Source organism: Balaenoptera ricei, chromosome 3 (assembly GCF_028023285.1).
Source record: "Balaenoptera ricei isolate mBalRic1 chromosome 3, mBalRic1.hap2, whole genome shotgun sequence".
NCBI lineage: Eukaryota > Metazoa > Chordata > Mammalia > Artiodactyla > Balaenopteridae > Balaenoptera > Balaenoptera ricei.
This window is the reverse complement of record NC_082641.1, coordinates 35,345,688-35,364,180: the sequence shown is the minus strand read 5'-3', so window position 1 is coordinate 35,364,180 and position 18,493 is coordinate 35,345,688. Positions and strand designations below refer to the sequence as shown.

General features: G+C 37.3%; 1 protein-coding gene across 5 annotated transcripts in view; it reads left to right on the top strand.

Moving 5' to 3' along the window:
- The window catches only part of OXCT1 (3-oxoacid CoA-transferase 1), a 157,674-nt gene that overhangs the window by 62,542 nt on the left and 76,639 nt on the right, over positions 1-18,493 (top strand). For all 5 annotated transcript variants that reach the window (XM_059916307.1, XM_059916306.1, XM_059916308.1 and 2 more), the window contains exons 9-13: positions 979-1,093; positions 3,871-3,965; positions 5,740-5,788; positions 11,355-11,427; positions 12,034-12,109. In XM_059916307.1, coding sequence (XP_059772290.1) covers positions 979-1,093; positions 3,871-3,965; positions 5,740-5,788; positions 11,355-11,427; positions 12,034-12,109 — 408 coding nt within the window. The remainder of the gene's footprint in view (positions 1-978; positions 1,094-3,870; positions 3,966-5,739; positions 5,789-11,354; positions 11,428-12,033; positions 12,110-18,493) is intronic.

Genomic DNA, 18,493 nt, shown 5'->3' with positions numbered 1-18,493 from the left:
AAGGAGTGGTACCGGGAGCATTGGAGGTACTCTAAGGCTACTGAGAGCATGAAGACCAGCTGGACCAGAATTGATATCAAGATTCAGAAGTGTCTAGGGATCAGCAACAGAATAGAAATGCAGTAAGAGATACCGTGGATTCAGAGATACCCTCTACCCGCGGACATCAAACAGAAAGACATTCTGCAATCTAAAACTAACATCAGGGGCCAGGGATCAAAAACGGGACATTTGCAAACAGGAACCAGAGTCTGTATCAAGGAGATTTAGTAACGGAAATAGTTTTCTGGCTGGTTTCTGGATATTTCTGTGATTCCTGTGATTCAGTTTTAGCAAAACCGGTCTAGACTCTGCATGTGGAAATAGGCAATTGGCAGCAGCAGTACCTGGTAAACACATTCTCACAGCCCTGCAAAAGTAGAGTCCCAAGGTCTATTCCCTTTTCTTTATTCTGGCTCCATCCCAGAGCACCTGAGGAGAGTTCAGTTGCAGGAGTCTTAGAGTAACAGTAGTGGCACTCAGTGTGACAGTAACAAAAGAATTATTTGCTTCAAAGAGACAGAACAATTACATCTTCCTCTTCAAACATCTGACCTCTTTCACTTACTTTTTATTTAATTAATTAATTTATTTGTTTGTTTTATTTATTTTTTAAATTTACTTATTTGGCTGCACTGGGTCTTAGTTGCAGCATGTGGGATCTAGTTCCCTGACCAGGGATTGAACCCGGGCCCCCAGCATTGGGAGCGCAGAGTCTTAGCCACTGGACCACCAGGGAAGTCCTTTCACTTACATTTTAAAGAATTATTTCTGTCATCAAATTTTATCCATAGTATTCTTTTTTTAAATTTAAAAATTCTCTACATTATATTGCAGATGTGCCTTATAGTAGTAATGGGAGAGAGTTTTGTATTTCAGTAGTGTTAAAATACAAAGTATACCTCAACCCTGAATAATTTATTTCTGTTTATTTTAAAGCGTTTATCAATCCGGAAAGAGGAAGATGTAAAAACCACATCTGGTAAACCTGGAGATAATGTAAGGGAACGTATCATCAAGCGGGCAGCTCTTGAATTTGAGGATGGCATGTATGGTATCCTTTATTCCTTGCCCCATGGGCTGGGCAAAGACGTAGCCCTCACTTTTTACATATTCATCAGGTTACTAGGCCTCCTGCATAGTGATTCCTTTCTAGTCCATTGTAACTTCTAAAGCAATTGATCAATTTTTACAAGTGTGGCATATAACCTAAAGATATCAAGATAAATGAAATTAGAATTATAATCCTTTTGCCTTCTTGAAACAAAATGGTGACCGAAAATTTCCTTAGCTGTTCTCTAATATATAAGGAATTTCAGTATAATTTGGCATTTGGCTAAGGGTAATTGGGAGAAGAGATTACCCAAGATGAGGGTTTCAAATCTCAGAAATACTACTTATAACCAGTGCTATTTACTTTCTCTGTGTTCTGACATTTACATACTCATTGAAACGTAAGATCCAACTTCTTAACAACCTCTTGTTTCCCCTGACAAAGATTCTGTGAATGTACCCTTTTATGTCCGATGTTTTGTAAGGGTATTCAATGAATGATTCAAATTCTGCTGTAGATATTGAATACTTTGTCAAAAAAGAGGTAGGTGAAGATGATTTAGGGCAATTAGTGTTTGGATTTTGAATGTGTTTTAATAACAGTGAGTCTATTCGCCATTTTGCTGATTTTCAAGACATCAACTGTTGAACTATATAATACAAATAATATGTATAAATTCAAGTAGTGTATGATAAGATAAATATTTGTTGAATGGTGAATCCAGTAAAGCCATACTTAAAGGCCTGGGGCAGGAGGTAGTAGAAACATGACATGTGTCTCCATTCTCTGAGCTTCCCCTCGTCCATAAAAATCTTCTTTCAGACTGATTGACAGGAGAACTCTTTTTTTTTACTTTCTTTTTACCTCCACCACTTCATTTTTCTTTATCTTTCAGTTTATACATTGAGTTATGGTGGGAATTCACATAGGGGAAGAGAGTATAATAGTGCTTCCTCTTCCACCTCCAGTATCAGCAGATATAGAGTCAACCAAGTAGGCTGAACAGGTGAAAGCTAGTCTCTGGGTTTTCTTCTTACCTCCAGTCAATTGGTTTACCATTGATATTTTAACACTGACTATGATAACGCTGATTTTTAGATATAATGGCTTCTAGGTATCCTTTATTCACTGTCATTGTAGTGCCTATGAAAAATATTTGCAAGTCAGTTCATATAAATGGTCTTTCCATAGCACCTACTCTTTTCAACCCAAATTACATAGGCTTTTTTTCTCCCTGGTATTTGACTCACTAAAAGATATTAAAGAACTGAGAAAATTATAGCATATGATGAAAGAGGGGGGGTATAAAACTTGTAATTTGGTTTGCCCTTACCTGAAAATGTCTGCTTATAATGGAATTAATACCTCAGTGTGTTCCATGCATCACTGTGAGAAATGAAGTACAAATAAGTCTACACTAGATTGTGATTTGTTAAGAGGTGAACCAAGAAGCTATCATCATAGCTTCATAGACTTACTGTATTCACAAGAGGTGACCTGGCACATTGAGTTGTCCTGCTGGCCTTTGTAGTCTATAATATGGCAGCATATACAAACTTTATCTTTTCTGGACTTCATTCACAAAGCACTCACTGTTATTAGAATCTCATCAGAGTGCCATCATTCTTTGCACTAATTCTGTCAAAGTCTGTGGTTTGCAGTGGTAGTGGACAGCAGTTCCAGACAGCGTCAGTTTTTGTTTGTTTGTTTTCTTGGCCACAGTGCACAGCTTACAGGATCTTAGTTCTCCAACCAGGGATCAAACCCAGGCCCACAGCAGTGAAAGTGCCAAGTCCTAACCACTGGACCACCAGGGAATTCCCACAGGCAGTGTTAGTATTTCTGATCTGGTCAGCCTGCTCGTGTTGAGATGCAAGGTCGAATCCACACCACTGCATACAAGTCAGAACTTTGATCACCTAAGGAAGAAGATTTAATACCCTCAGTTAGCTCTTCTTTTAGAAAAAATTTTATTGAAGTGTAGTTGATTTACAATGTTGTGTTTAACTTCTGCTGTACAGCACAGTGACTCAGTTATGCATACATAGATTCTTTTTCATTATTGTTTATCACAGGATATTGAATATAGTTCCCTGTGCTATATGGTAGGACCTTGTTGTTTATCCATTCTATATATAATAGTTTGCATCTGCTAATCCCAACCAGTTAGCTCTTTGATGCTGTACAACAGCTTTTTTTTTTATATGGTCTCAAATGTGTTCACTGAAGCTTAAGCATCCCTACCATCCTATTTATGTCTTAAGGAAGGTTCAGTTACCAATGGATGTTATCACAGTGATCCAAAGGAATCTATACAATTTAGGCAGACATTTTGGTGTTGTCATAAAACTTCTTTTAAAATTCAAAAATGGTAGCCCTTTTTAGAATATTTTAATCATCTTTATTTTCAGTTGCAGTTTTGAATAGTGAAAAATGCTTTTAAACAAAGGTCAGGCCATGTTATATCAGTCATCAGTCATAATAAATCATAATACAGTCCAAATTTGCTAACTATGTCTTACAATAAAAATGACCTCTTGGCTAGTTTTCTGAAGCCACTACTTTGATATCTTTATGGGGAAAGCTGTGATTAAGAGATTTTCTTTTTGAAAAAATTACAAAATAATACCTAGAGGGTGGTGGGAGAATCTATTCAGTGATTACATTCAGAGTAAGTGCCTTTAAAGAAGGCCTATGTTCAGACTTATTCATGTAGAAGATTTATGACATAATCTCTCTATCTTTTATATGCTGGACCTTAACATCTTTTTTTCCAGCTAATTTGGGCATAGGAATACCGCTTCTGGCCAGCAACTTTATCAGCCCCAGTATGACTGTCCATCTGCAAAGTGAAAATGGAGTCCTGGGTTTGGTAAGATAGAAATTAAAGTTTTATTTATTCAATCTTGATGGAGAATGAGATATTTTATATAGTGAAATCTTCTTATAACTGAGAGTTGTTACCTTAAAGTTCCCAATCTTGTTTTTCTTTCTTTTTATCCTCATAATAAAATATTTAACTTTTCCCATAAAATGGTGGTACTTGTGAGCACGTCATGTTGTATTTTTTGGAGTAGATGGTAGTTTCCTGACTCTGAGCTTTCCGACTGCTCCTGCTTTGTCCCTGTATCAGCTTCCATCTCCCCTATTGCATCTGCTTCAGAGATCTCACACAATCCTGTTTAGGTAGTTATTTTTAACCTTTGTGTGATTGAACAAGATAATGAAGGTCATTAACAATTCTGCATTAAATAAAAATCAGTAAGTCTCAGCATGAGAAACTGAAGAGTAACATTTCTACTTTAGGACAGGACATTTTTTGACAGTTGATTAATTCAAGAAGTTCTCCTCATGTAATACTCGTTTTGAGGCCAAGTTGTTCAAAAGGGTAGAATTTTCCCTTCCTCAAGATTAACCTTCCAGATGGGCTCAATATTCTCATAGAATTTGGCTACTCTTTATTCAATATTATAATAAAATTAAGAAATACTTCAACTTCCTGGGTAATATTTTTTATTATTAATTATGGCAGAGATTACTTATAGTCTGACAATTTATAATATTCCTAATCTTTTATTGTTTTTCAGTAGCTCTTAACTGTTAATGCAGTACAAATTGTACATATGGAAAGTGTATATCCAGTATTTAAAATATAAATAATGGTCATGAGAGTGTAGTTGATACTGATTGAGGCAATAATTGTGATCACTTTCAGAAACACAAAAATGATGTGAGTCTGGATAAAAGCAGATTCATATTGCAGTCAAAGACTGAAATTTTTAAGGTACCTTAGAGATTATCTAGAGTGACCAATTCCCTCATTTTGAAGACAAGGGAAATAAGTCAATATGAATTACCCATGGTCACTGTTTAAAGAAAAATTTACAGAGGTCTAAAACATTAGTTGCTATTTCAATTTATTCAAAGAATAAATTTTTGGTCCCTTTTTTTGAAAGTATGTTAAAATTTCACAGCCAATATTTCCTCATTCTTGGCTCTAATTTAGACCTTTTCTTTTCCCTTTTTCCATTTCCTCCCTTTTCGTTTAATATATGTTATGTTATGAAACTACTCACTCCAAGTAATTAGAGATGGTTTATAAGAATACATAAAAAATTAAAAACCAAAAACTTAGTGAGAATTACCAGGCAAAAGGAAAATAAAGGTATCAAAACTTAGACGGACTGAGAGATAAGGTTAGAACTCCAAATCCGAGCCTTTAGGTGCTGCATACCAAAAAGCTGAAACTGTGCCTCTCCAGACCCCTCTAGCCAAATAAGGCAGCCATTTAGTTTGTATTCATTGATATACTACCAGGAAGATTTCTGAATAACATCGGCTGCATAGTAGGTACTAAATAATTACTTTTTTATTGACCTGTATTTCCAACAGCTTAACATTTCTTTCAGGCTTTGGTAGTTTTTAGAAAATATTTTTCACTTACCCAAGCACAGTTTTTAGCATAGAAAAGACAAATCAATGTGGAAAACAGAGCCACGAAAACACTGGGATTATTTTGAAAAGGTTCACCTCAAGTCTTTTGATGATTTCCTAGGGTTTTAAGCAAAGTTACTTATATTTCAGTTTTAGTGTGTGATTCAGTGAGAAACTTCTTTTCCTAATTGAACATGTGCTTTATTTGACAGGGTCCTTACCCATTAGAAAATGAAGTTGATGCAGATCTAATCAATGCAGGTAAACTCACTCGTTACATGTTTTTTCCAGCCTTTTCCTTTGCTATTAATTTAGTTCTCTGCCAAGTAATAGCAAAGAGTTGGGCTTGATTCTTTGTCTTTTCCTGGAGAGTATGCCACTGTGTTTTTCATGGAGGAAGTGAGAGGGAAGCTTCCTAGTGCCCTCTTGGTCTGGGTTGCCTGTCAGAGGTCTCCCCTATTTAGGACAGAGTAAGATAAAGGAGAAATTGCAGGAGGGGCTACATATAATGGTAGGAGCTTTGGTGGGTCAATCAGTCAGCGTCCTGAGAGCACTCTCAGGTGGGGTAACGAGGAGAATTAAAGGAAGGGACAGTTTACAAGGGTGCAGACAAGATTAAGGGAAACCAGAAAGGATGCTGAAGCACCACAGGGAGTTCTTATCACTCCTAGGCCTTAAGGGGCAGCTGTGGGAGAGGGCCACCTAACAGGAAGCAGGGTCTTTGTAGAGGAACACGACCATCTTGCAGAAACCTGGGTGAGGGTGAGAATGGAGGTCTTCCCTGCTGGGTCTCCTGCTTGTGCCTCCCATTGGCCAATCCCAGGTTGAAATAGGTCTGCTTTCTCATGATGAGAAGGTGGGGAGTGGATCCATAGGGGCCAAAACCAAGATCTGGTGCACTGAGGTTTTTGCTGTGGTTGATACTTACTGTCCTCTGATCGACATCAGAGTTCGGAGAGCATCCTTCAAAGGTTCAAGGGTGCTTAAGGATGTACTCTGCCACTCAGTGCAACCCAGTGATGTAAGTAATAAATACAGAGCTTCTTTGTACTGGGGACTCTATGTCTTCTCCTTTATTCCTGCATTCATATGCTTTGCCTTTTACTATTAGCCTTTTATTTGACTGGGACGTAGGGTCACATGTAGCAGCAGCCTAGAGGAGGAAGAACAGGTCAGACCTTTTGCCCAGGCGTGAGGCAGCACTGCCACCGTGTTAGGGCTAAAGATTATCCTTAGAATGGGGCTGTCCATAAGAAGCTAATTTTTATATTCTAGCATGCTTTTCTTTACTATTCTTCTACTCCTATTCACTCTACCCCCGCAAAAGTATTATTGTTACTTCATGTTCAAAAACTGTGTGTAAATTTCAGAAGAGAAGAAGTAAGAGCTGAACATAAAGGCCAGCTGCCAAGTAGAACTGATGTTTGATGCTTAGGATTTTTGAAAGTAAAACAGCTTCTGGTTGAATAGTTGAATTAGTTAACACGACTCAACTCTGAAAGGCCCACTGTGGTAAAGCAATGACATTTAACCAAGGCTGTAATTTAATTGTACTGTACCCTTTAGCAGTAGCTCGTTGATCTGTGAAAATATTTGCTGCTTGGTTTAATTAATTAATGTTAGTGAGTTATTTGCAAAATGAATAACTCCATTTTCCAAATATCAGGCTTGAGCTCATAAAACCCACTTTCTTTGGAAAAGTAGTTAATCTTTTCAATGACATATTGGACAGTAGGCGTTTCTGATTCCATTGAGCTTAGCTCGATCCTGATGGAGCCACCAGTTTTAGATGTCAACTTCTGAGATACCACGTATTATCTTCAACTACTTTGTAAAACAAGAATTTATTGCTTTTGGGAAGTCAGGCTGCAGAATAGTTTAATAATATCCTATCTCTTTCATCAAAGTCCTCTTTGGAATTTATGATGCTTTTGACTTTGGAACTAAGTTAGGGAGGAAATACTTTGAACTTGAGAACCCAGAATATAAATTGGTGGTTCCTCAATTCCCCAAGTTTGGAAATTACCAGGAAGATCAGCCCATTGTTTGTGTTAATTTGAAACGATTTCTATAGAAATCCCTTGGAAGGCATATAAAGAGTTATGTTTCTGGGCATAATCAGTGTATTAAAATTTTAAAATAATAATACAGCTATTTCTAAGGATCCCTTTTTCTAAATGATAATTTCATATGGTTATATAACAATGAATGACCACTTGTATAGCACTACATAGCTTACAGCATACTTTTTTCAAATATATTAAATCATTTGAACCTCAAGTGAAAACTTGTTGTACAGATTGGGAAACTCAAGCCCAGAAAAGTGAAGTGATGTTCTCAAGATCATGTTGCTAGGGACTGGACTAACACATGGTCTCCTGCTCCTGGCCCCTGGCCTTTTTCTCTGCATGTTGAGCTATGTCCACTGATAACCTGAGTTTTACAGAGGTGCATAAGGCAGTGCTTAGAACATTTCCAAGGTCCCAGGAAGATTTGCAGTATCCCAATGGAATTGTGAAATTTCTAATAAATCTCATGTTCACTTTCATATTAATGTGTGTTTTGCATTCTTTCCTATTTCTTAATATTATTTTCTTATTTTAATATCAAAATAATGTTTTAAATGACTTCCTTTTGATTAAAACTACTTAGAAAGAACCACCGTGTTAATCTCATGGCTTTTGAATATCCCTGGTTCCTGCCATGTACCTCTAGAGCAGTGGTTTTCAGTGGGAAAGAGGGGTGATTTCTCTCCCCTGGGGACATTTGACAATGTCTGGAGACATTTTTGATTGCCAGTGTTACTGGCATTTAGTGGGTAGAGGCCAGGGATGCTGTTAAATATCCTGCAATAACCAGAACAGTTATCCAGCTCCCAGCATCAATAGTGCCTGCTCTAGAGGTCTGTGTGCCACATCTGAAGAATCACAGGCCTGAACATTAAAGTTCAAATAGTATGGCATTCAAGATCTATCTAATGGTTGTGACTGACCTTTTCAAATTTATCTTTCTCTACGCCCTACAAGGCCTTCTGAGTCCACCCATACTGAACTGCTGGATCTTTTCTGTGACTCGTGCTTTCCTTCCTCCATGACTTTGCTCTTCCTGTGCCTTTCATTTTTTGTTTTGTTGTGTCCCCTCCTTTTTTATCCCCATCTCTTTATTGGTAGTGTCCTATTGAAGTGCATTATACCTATCCTTGAAATCCCAGTTCATTTGTCCTCTCCAGATCCTTCTGTGGCTCAGAAGTGCTCCTCCTTTGAACCCACAACACATCTAGTGTCTCATAAGCATACCACATTTTGCCTTGTAATTATTTGTGTATATTCATCTCTCTTCCTGGGCATTATGTTCCTTTTTCTTGGGGCAGTGGTTCTCAAAGTGTGGTCCCCAGAGCCACAGCATTAGTATCCCCATCACTGGGGACTTGTTAGCGATGGAAATTCTCAGACTCTTGGGAGTTGAACTCAGCAGTCTGCATTTTTATAAGCCCTCCATGTGATTCTGATGGGTGTTAATGTTTGAGAACCATTCGTTTAGGGCATCTGCATTTTGTGTGTAACATTGTTCAAGGCACAGAGTAGACATTTACTTGATACTGAGTGAATGACATGTTACATCATGAGCCAAAGGACTCAAAACTATGAAACTGAATAACTAACTCTATTGCCTGAATATCATTAGAGGATATAGACATACGCAGAGCAAATTTGGAGGAGACAGAAATCAATTAGGAAAAAACAAATAAGAAAGACCCTTTTCTTTAAGATATTGATTGTATTATTGATTATAATCGCTTCTTGACTAAATTTGGACTTTGCATTTGAAAAGCATGGATTCAACTTTAGGATACCTTTTTTTGTTTAGATTTTGGATATTAAAAATGATGAAAATTAACTTTGCTTCCAAAGAATGTATTTATAAGATGCCAGAATGTGTTATCAGGGGCCTGACAATAACTTTGTTTCATAAGAATTATTTTCTGGGCTCTTTAATTAAGCCATCCTTCATAAATCACATGGGGAGAGCTGAAGCTCTCTGCATTGATCTCAAAGTTTCCTATAAAGTGGTAAATAATGCCTTCTGTGTACTACCAGCTGGTTGAGATGGCCTTTTGGAAGTCATTGTGATTTATCACATAGAGAACAAATAAATGAGATTTTTCTGTTTCTCTGCATTTTCAGCCTGCAAGTTCTTCCTTGCCTCTCCACCTCACAGGATTGGCGAGGAACTGTATTTGCTGGACGTGAAAGTTGTGTTAGGAATAAGGTTTAGTTGTATTACCCTTGTCCTGAAACCTGGAGTTCACGGGCTGGTGTATAACCCCACCATAAAAGTGAATTGCTTGCCCCTGTAGCATTTATCCCTAAAGGGGTGATGGCACTGCCTTTTCCACAAGTAGGTTTGCAGTGAGGAATAATAACAATGACAATAATAAAAGTTAATGTTTACAGAGTCCTTTCTCTATGCCAGGTACTAGAGTTACAGACTTCACATGCACTATTTCATTTAATTCTCCAAATAGTATGGGCTGTCTAAAAGCCAGCCCCTACTAACTGCACCAGAAAGTATTTTCCAAAGCTTTTCAGCTTTGTGGTCCATTAAAAGATGTGAAAATGTTTCCTTTGTTTAGAATCAAACTTTTTTGGCCAATAAATAATTCAGCATGATATAAATAGTCTTACCCTTGCTTTACAGTTGAGCTCAAATGGAGCGGGGTATTGGTGGAGAAGTTAGCTCTCAGGGAAGACTTGAGAAGTTGAGGTTATAGCTGTTGTTGCACAGCTGGGCATGATCAGATCAGTCTGGTCCTGTTGTGTCCAAGAGCTTCTCTCTGTTCTAATCTTGGAATCACTTTTCTTCCCCTTCTCTTTGTCTGCCCTATCACACTGGGGCCATGGCATGAGGTGTTATCAGACAGTTGACTTACCTTTGGCTAAGTGGCATGTGAGCACTTTTCTACTGAGACCAGAAGCTTCTCCTAGGCACCTAAAGCTCCTGCACAGACAGGTCACAAGAAAAAAGCAGCTCAAGTTTGAGTCAGGTGGTATTATAGGTTGTGTGGGGACTGGATGACCTTGAAGAACTTTTCCAGTTCTGGACTTTTATTATGAGATGTAAGTTTTGTGAGAGGTCCTTCCAAGAGGACCTTCTTTGGTTTTAATAGAAACATAGGGGCAAGGGAAGAAAAATGAAGCAGAGAGAGAGAGAGGTTGAAGAACAGATTCAGTCTCAGTGATGTTAAGGAGTTAGGTGGGACCTCTCTTTCTAGGTTATTTACTGAATTTTAAGAAATATCTGAGGAGCATCTCCTGTGTCACTCCCTTCAAGTTGTATTTCTTCATGTCTATTCCACAGTATCTTTGCCCCAGTGACTTACAGTAGCATGGGTTTTGACAGATGCATCCCAGGAACTCCTTTCCTCGTCACTCCTATTAGCATTTAACAGAGGCTTGTGAAGGGACTGAGTCTGGTGGGAGGTGGGGATGGTTATGTAATAATAGGTAGTAGAGGGGTGCATTGTCTGTAGAGAATTTCAAAACAATAATAAAATTAAAAGTTGGGCTGCTTTTTATTATCACCATGCAAGGGCAAATCTGAACAATGTTAGTGACAAAATGCTCTTCTTCATAGGTGAACAGTTCCCACTGTGTCTCCCATACCCCTGTTGCTGCTGCATTTTGCTTAAGGGACCCTTAGTTCTGTAGGAAACAGAGAAGGTATAGACCTCTGTCTCCACCATGATTTCCACTCTTAGAAATCTAATAGCCTTTTCTTTCCTCTTTTTCTCCCGTGTGTGTGTGTTTGTGTGTGTGTGTCTGTGTAGGCAAGGAAACAGTTACTGTTCTTCCAGGAGCCTCTTATTTCTCCAGCGATGAATCATTTGCGATGATTAGAGGGTATGTACTATCGGAGCCCCTCATGTTTCACACGACGTGTAATGAGCTGAGTCATCCCCTGAGTCTGTTAGCAAGACTCTGAAACATAGCCACCTCTCCCAGCCAGAAAATGATCATGGGCTTGTTTGGCTGCACCAAGATGTGAAATTATTCACATTGAATGTTGGCAGTTGGAACTGCCAGCCCGCTATTATCAAAGGAACCCTCAAAATGGAATATATATCTGTGCCAACTAAACTGAAGTAAGCATTTGTAAGGCTCTTTCTGAGGATCCTAACATTTTCTACAAACTGTGTTTTCATTTTCTAGCTAGTGTTTGCTTTCAAATCGAGCCATATTCTCCCTCACTGAAGGAAACAAACTCACTGTGTACACCTGTTTTTGAAGACAGTATAGGCTATCATTTTTTAAAAAGAACTCTTAATGGTTATTTTTCTACATTAGCTTGAGCCAATCTATTTGGAAATCAGGTGTTGAATGGAGGAGAGTAAATGTACTTTGGTGGGGGGGAGGTTAGAATTATTTATTTTCATTGCTGGCAATTTCAAGCAAAAGGGACATAAAGCTTGTGAAGTTTGCTTTATATTTCTTCTTTATCTTTCTCAGGGGACATGTCAATCTCACAATGCTAGGAGCCATGCAGGTTTCCAAATATGGTGACCTGGCTAACTGGATGATACCAGTAAGTAGACATGTTTTTTTCTGAATTATGCCTGGGTCATGATAGTTATTCTTGAAGTATTAAGAAAAATCTTGTCAAATTGCTTTGAGTGCAAATATAATTGTTACAAAAATAAATATTTTGATGTGTATTTCTTATTTCAATCAAATTCTAATAAAGGAAATACTGAAAATATTAAGCTTTGCCAGTTTACTGTGTAGTTGGGACTAAAAATAGGTAAGATCGGGGTCAAAGCATAATTTTCCATGGAGGAATAGAAAACTGAGGAAGGTAAAAAAGAATGGGTTAATTATGCTCTGATAAAAGTAAGAAATACAAATATTTATTATAACTAAGTTTTTATAACTAGAAAGAACAATTAAGTTCATTAATTTTATGTTAATTCTATTATTTTCTTATTCACAGTGATAAAAATCCTCTCTTGATTAGTCATGTGACCCCATGAGTAGTCAATCACATTTTCTTCTATTATGGAATACAAAACCTGTGATGTTTAAACATGCTTGTGAAATGCAAACAGTTTTCATTTACTAATGACTTAGATCAAGGAAGAAACCTCTTGGAATTAGCTTGGAAAAAGGACTGTAATCAGTTGATTTATGAGTGTGGTTCTTTACATTCCTGATTGGTGCTTCCTCGTGTGTATGGAAACAATAATGAATGTGTGTCTGTGATTATCAGCTTATTTTGGCTGGTAGCTCAGGTTACTCTTTTAATGAGTGTGTTTAAGGATTTCTGCGTGTTTCTCTGAAGCATCAGCCACAAGGAATTTAAGTAACTGAGGCTGATGTTCTGTGATGAGAGTTTCTTGTTTTTTGAAATTTCTTAGATTTTTCTCTACTCATTTTTTGAGGAAGGCAGATTAATATAGTTGATAACAATGTTAGAGATTGTGTTAGTTTAGCTTTTTTGATCTATGATCTCCCAAAACATTATTTTAAAATTTCAATTGTTATTATAACCCTGGTTCTCAAACGTGGTTGCATATTGGAAGCACCTGGGAATTATAAAAAATGGTGATACCTCGGTGCCCCCCCCTTAGAGATCCCAATTTAATTAATCTGAGATACAGCCTGGGAATTGGGCATTTTAAAATCAATCCTAGGTGATTACAATATGTAACCAAGTTTGAGTGTATTAAAGAATGATCATCAGGGACTTCTCTGGTGGCGCAGTGGTTAAGAATCTGCCTGCCATTGCAGGGGACACGGGTTCGAGCCCTGGTCTGGGAAGATCCCACATGCCACGGAGCAACTAAGCCCGTGTGTCACAATTACTGAGCCCACGCTCTAGAGCCTGTGAGCCACAATTACTGAGCCCATATGCCACAACTACTGAAGCCCCCCCTGCCTAGAGCCCATGCTCCGCAACAAGAGAAGCCACTGCAATGAGAAGCCCACGCACGCAATGAAGAGTCGCCCCCGCTCGCAGCAACTAGAGAAAGCCCGTGCACAGCAACAGAGACCCAGTGCAGCCAAAAATAAATAAATTAATTAAAAAAAAAAAAGATCATCAATCATATTTAAAATGTAAGGGGAAAATATCATTGACGCATTAATAGTCAGACCTCTTAGCAGATTATGGATTATATTGTTATTTTAGTTTAAAAATGTTCATCATCCTAAATCAGCCATAGCTGTAAGAGTTGGCAGCTTTTGGAGGCTTCAAAGAAATCAGAGAGGGTCTCCTGAGCATTGTATAGTAAGTCAGATTGATACTTTATAGGAATGTTTGTGTAGAAAGAATGTATTTCTTTTTTCAAACTTTAGAAAAAGGCTATAGGAGGTAGTAGAAGGAGCATAGAAAAGCAAGCCCTGGGTTTTAGCCCTGACTCTACCAATAATCAAAGTGTAACCTTGAACATGTCAGTTAAGCCCTTTGGGTTAAAGCATCCTCATCTATAAAATGAAGATTTGAGAACAGATAATTTCAGGGGTCCCGTCTGGCTTTCACAGGTTAGCAGTTAAGAGCAAAGACCCTGTAGTGAGACAGACCTGGGTTGAAATCCAATTTTTGTCACTTTCTAGCAGTGTAACTTGAGGCAGTTGCCTATTTTTCCTCATCTGTAAAATGGGAATGATATAATAGTATCTCCTTTATAGGACTATATAAAGGAATAAATGATATAATGCATACAGAGTATGTATCACAGAGCTTGACCCACAGTATATGCTAGATAAACAGGTTGTTATTATTTGATAAGTTAAGAAGGAGAAGTTGGAGATGCCTGGCAGAGAAGGGAATAGGATTGGTTACCATGAACAGAAACAACAGAGTTTTAAATAGAGTCTGTTTCTCTGAGCTATTAGTGAGTTTTGAAATCAAATTTCACAGTGGTTCTAGGTGTGGAGCAGAAACGTGTCCAACACATTTTTGCCTTCGGGGAACTTGGGCTTCTTTAACAAGTTAGTATATGATTTGTTTTTATTATGGTTTAGCACACAATGAGGCTGGAAGCTGTCATAGTGAGAGTATGCATTATGTAGTTGTCATTTGTAGGAAAGATTTTCCAACATGTATCACAATTTTACATATCCTATGGAGAGTCCTGTGAATGATTAAAACATCACTGTTAATTACTTTATAAATTTCTTAATACAATTTGGAGCTCATGAGTTTCCAAAGGACTGGATCTAGTGGGGCAGCGATAGGGAACTCTGGAGTTCTGAAGGGACATGGAGAAGAATTAAACATAAAAAGTGTTCTTGTGTCTGGTTCCACTCTTTTGGTCATGGAAGTTGGTAGTGTCATTTCTGAATGAGCATTTTTGTTCTTTTAGTAACTGATAATCACTTCTTGGATTCTTTATATGTGACGCACAGTATATATTTTGATTCTTTTGGATGCAGGATAGCTTAGGAGTCAAGACTATGAGCTCTAGTTTGGAAGAGATCTGATTTGAATTTCAGCTCTACCGCTTACAAATTACACAATCTTTAGTACCTGTTTTTGTTAGGATTAAATGAGAAGAAAATGAAAAGTGAAGACTCAAAACACTCCATAAATAGTGGCTATTATTTTTATCTTCTTCAATGCACTATTGCTTAACTGTAAAGAGGGAGTATTTGCCTTAAAATACACTGACATAAGCAAGACTGTATTTTACAGTAACTAGTACAGCCTGTGTATCCAAAGTTCATATTCAAGTACCAAATCTGAAGACACATTTCTTGTTCTTATTCGTTGTGGATAAGATACAGCCTAGCCTCCTTATATAGTTTCAGTGAGTGATCCATGTCTATTTCCCCAAAGATTTATGTTGATTTATAAAATTTAGGTGTATTTTTATTGCAGGGTCTGGCAGTCAAGGGGCTGAAAAGTTCAGTTTTATTGTATCATTTTTCATTTACTTTTATCTTTTTACTGAGTTTAATAATCTTTCAATGGTTGTAAAGCCTTGAGTTTCTCTGCATCATGGCATCCCCATGAATTATTACCCTGTCAGATTATAATAAACATTAAGCTTTTAAGGCAGACAAATGGTGTGGATGCTATTTGTCTTATCTTTTAATAGCTTCTTAGTATGCAGCATGGGTCCCATTTTCACAGATTTTTGAAAAGTCTGCCCCGAGCATCCAAAGAGAGAAAATGTGACAAAACAGTAGTTGGCTCCTTCGAGTTCCGTGATTATTGTGATGATGGTAAAACCCCGGGCAAGCTACGGAAATGTGGTAAGATGTGCAATCCATTGACTCTCCATTCAGAGTTGCTCTGGCTTTCCTAATGCTTATTTTTGGGAAACAGCTGCCATAAATGATTGACTTGTGAAGGGAAGTTGATGTGTATGATCAGCTATGGGAGCTGTTTTTTAAAAACATGCAACAGCCGCCTGCTGGACAATGTTGCTGTATATGAGCAACATAACAGCCAAGGGCCTCCTCCTTTTACGTGGGGAGAATTGAAATGAGAGATTCTTGGGGCAAAGAAAAATAGAATGTTTAGGTGTTTGTTCTTCCCTAATATTTTTCATTTCTTTGTGCATTTAGAAGATTAAATCCAAATCAATGTCATATTCATGTATGCTTACACGTATGAGTACGTAAAGTTAATTTGGTCTTCTATCTATGATGTCTGTTTTAAATAAGCTAACTCTCTCTCTAGTCTTCCTACTTGTACAGCTGGGGCTGGGGGTTGTGTTCGAGATTTAATCTAGTGATTTAGATCTGTCAGTTGTAGTCCAAATATTAAATCTGTAGATACAGATATAGAAATATAAAGATTATGGTATAGGAAAAGATATAAACATACAGATACAGATATGGTTTTAACATATTGGTGTCTTGTCCATTTGGTCCCAACACCCCAGTAACTACAAACCATGGGTAAGGAAACAGGATAGGTGGACAATATGTATGTGATGGTATGATGCTTTTACAGTTACTCAGTAGTGTTCTTTCTCTATCAATGTAATGTAGTGGAAAGTGTACAGAACTTGGAATTAGATATACCTGTGCTTAAGTAGTGGTTCTGTTACTTTCTGATGGTGTGGCAAATTATTTCACCTTAGTATACTCATTTGTAAAATGAGAATATTTAACTCATATGCTTGATCTGGGGATTAAGTTAACTCATTCAACAAATATTTATTAGGCATGTATTAAGGGCCATGCTATAAATTTCTCTCTAAGCACTGTATTAGTGACATTCTACAAATTTTTATTTTGTTTGTTTCATTGTCATTTTCTTCAGAATATTTTCTTATCTCCCTTGTGATTTTTTTCCTTGACCTACTGATTATTTAAAAGTATGTTATTTAATTTCCAAATATTTGGTGATTTTCCACAAAACTTTGTGCTAATTTCTAGTATAATTCTCTTGAAGTCAGAAGACATACTTTATATGGTTTCCATCCTTTTAAGTTTGAGATGTATTTACAGCCTAGAATATAGTCTATCTTTGTGACTGTTCCATCTGCACTTGAAAAGAATGTGTATTCTGCTCTTGTTGGCTAGAGTGTTCTATTAGGTCAAGTAGGTACATGGTGTTGTTCAAGTCTTCTGTGTCTTTCTATCAGTTATTGAGAGAGGAGCATTGAAATCTTCAGCCATAATTGTGCACTTGTATATTTCTCCTTTCAGTTGTATCACTTTTTGCTTCATATATTTTAGAGCTCCATTACTAGTTGCAGTAGTACAACTAGTTGTAGTAGTAGTACTTAAGATAGTTATGTTCTTTTAACAATTTGACCTCTTTTTAAAATTATAACTCTCTAGAGCGAGTGGGCTTAATTGCCCCACAGCATGTGGGATCTTAGTTCCCCGACCAGGGATCAAACCCATGTCCCCTGCATTGGAAGACAGATTCTTAACCACTGGACCACCAGGGAAGTCCTGACTTATTTTCTTATATAATATATTTTAGTGGTTCTTCCAGGTTTTACAATACACATCTTTTATTTACCACAGTCTACTTCAAGTTATGTTATATCACTTTACATATAATAAAAGAACCATACAACTGTAAACTTATATTCTGTGCTCTTATCCTATTTGCTATTAATATTTAGTCATGTATTATTCTGCATGTATTACAAACCTGCGATACTTAATTTTTGCTCTAAACAGTCAACTCTCTTTTAAAGAGATTGAAAAATGAGAAAAATATTGCATATTTTAAAAATATAATTTATATATATAAATTGTATATTTTATCTATTTTCCCAGTATATTTGCCCTTTCCTTCACTTATCCTTTACATCAGTTCAGATTGCCATCTGATGTTATTTTCGTTTCGCTTGAAGGACATCCTTTGATGTTTCTTGTGCTGCAAGTCTTATAGATGTCAGTTAGATTGATTCTTTCAATATTTGCTTTTAAGCTTTTTGAGGTCATTTGAGAGCAGCCTTTAGTTTCAGTCTAATTAGCCCCACTACTAATGCAATTTCTTTCTGAGGATTCTACCTGATACCCCTTGGCATTTCCCTCTGGTTAGGAGGAACGTGAATTATTCCCAGACCTGCGTGAGTTCTGGACATTTTTTGCCTAATACTTCTTAGTGGTTCTTCACCAGGCCTTGGATAATTTTTTCTTGTAATATACACACATCAGTACTCTGCCAACAACTTGAGTTAACCTGTTGCAGATCTTCTGAGCTCTCTCTCTGTATAGCAGCCACCTCTCTGCTATTTTGAGATCTCAAGTTAAATCCTAGTTGAGCTCTCTGAGCACAAATGAGACAGCTGGATGTCTCCTGGATTCCCTTCCCTGCACCGAAGCCTGTAAACTCTAGACATTAGCCTGGGGCAATTGTAGGCCCACCTCATTGGCTTCCCTTTTCTCAGAGATCAGAGTCCTGTACTGCCTGTTATCTAATGTCTGAAAGATGCTTTTTCCTTTGTTTTGTCTGATTTTCTAATTGTTTGATACTAATAATAATATTTTTGAA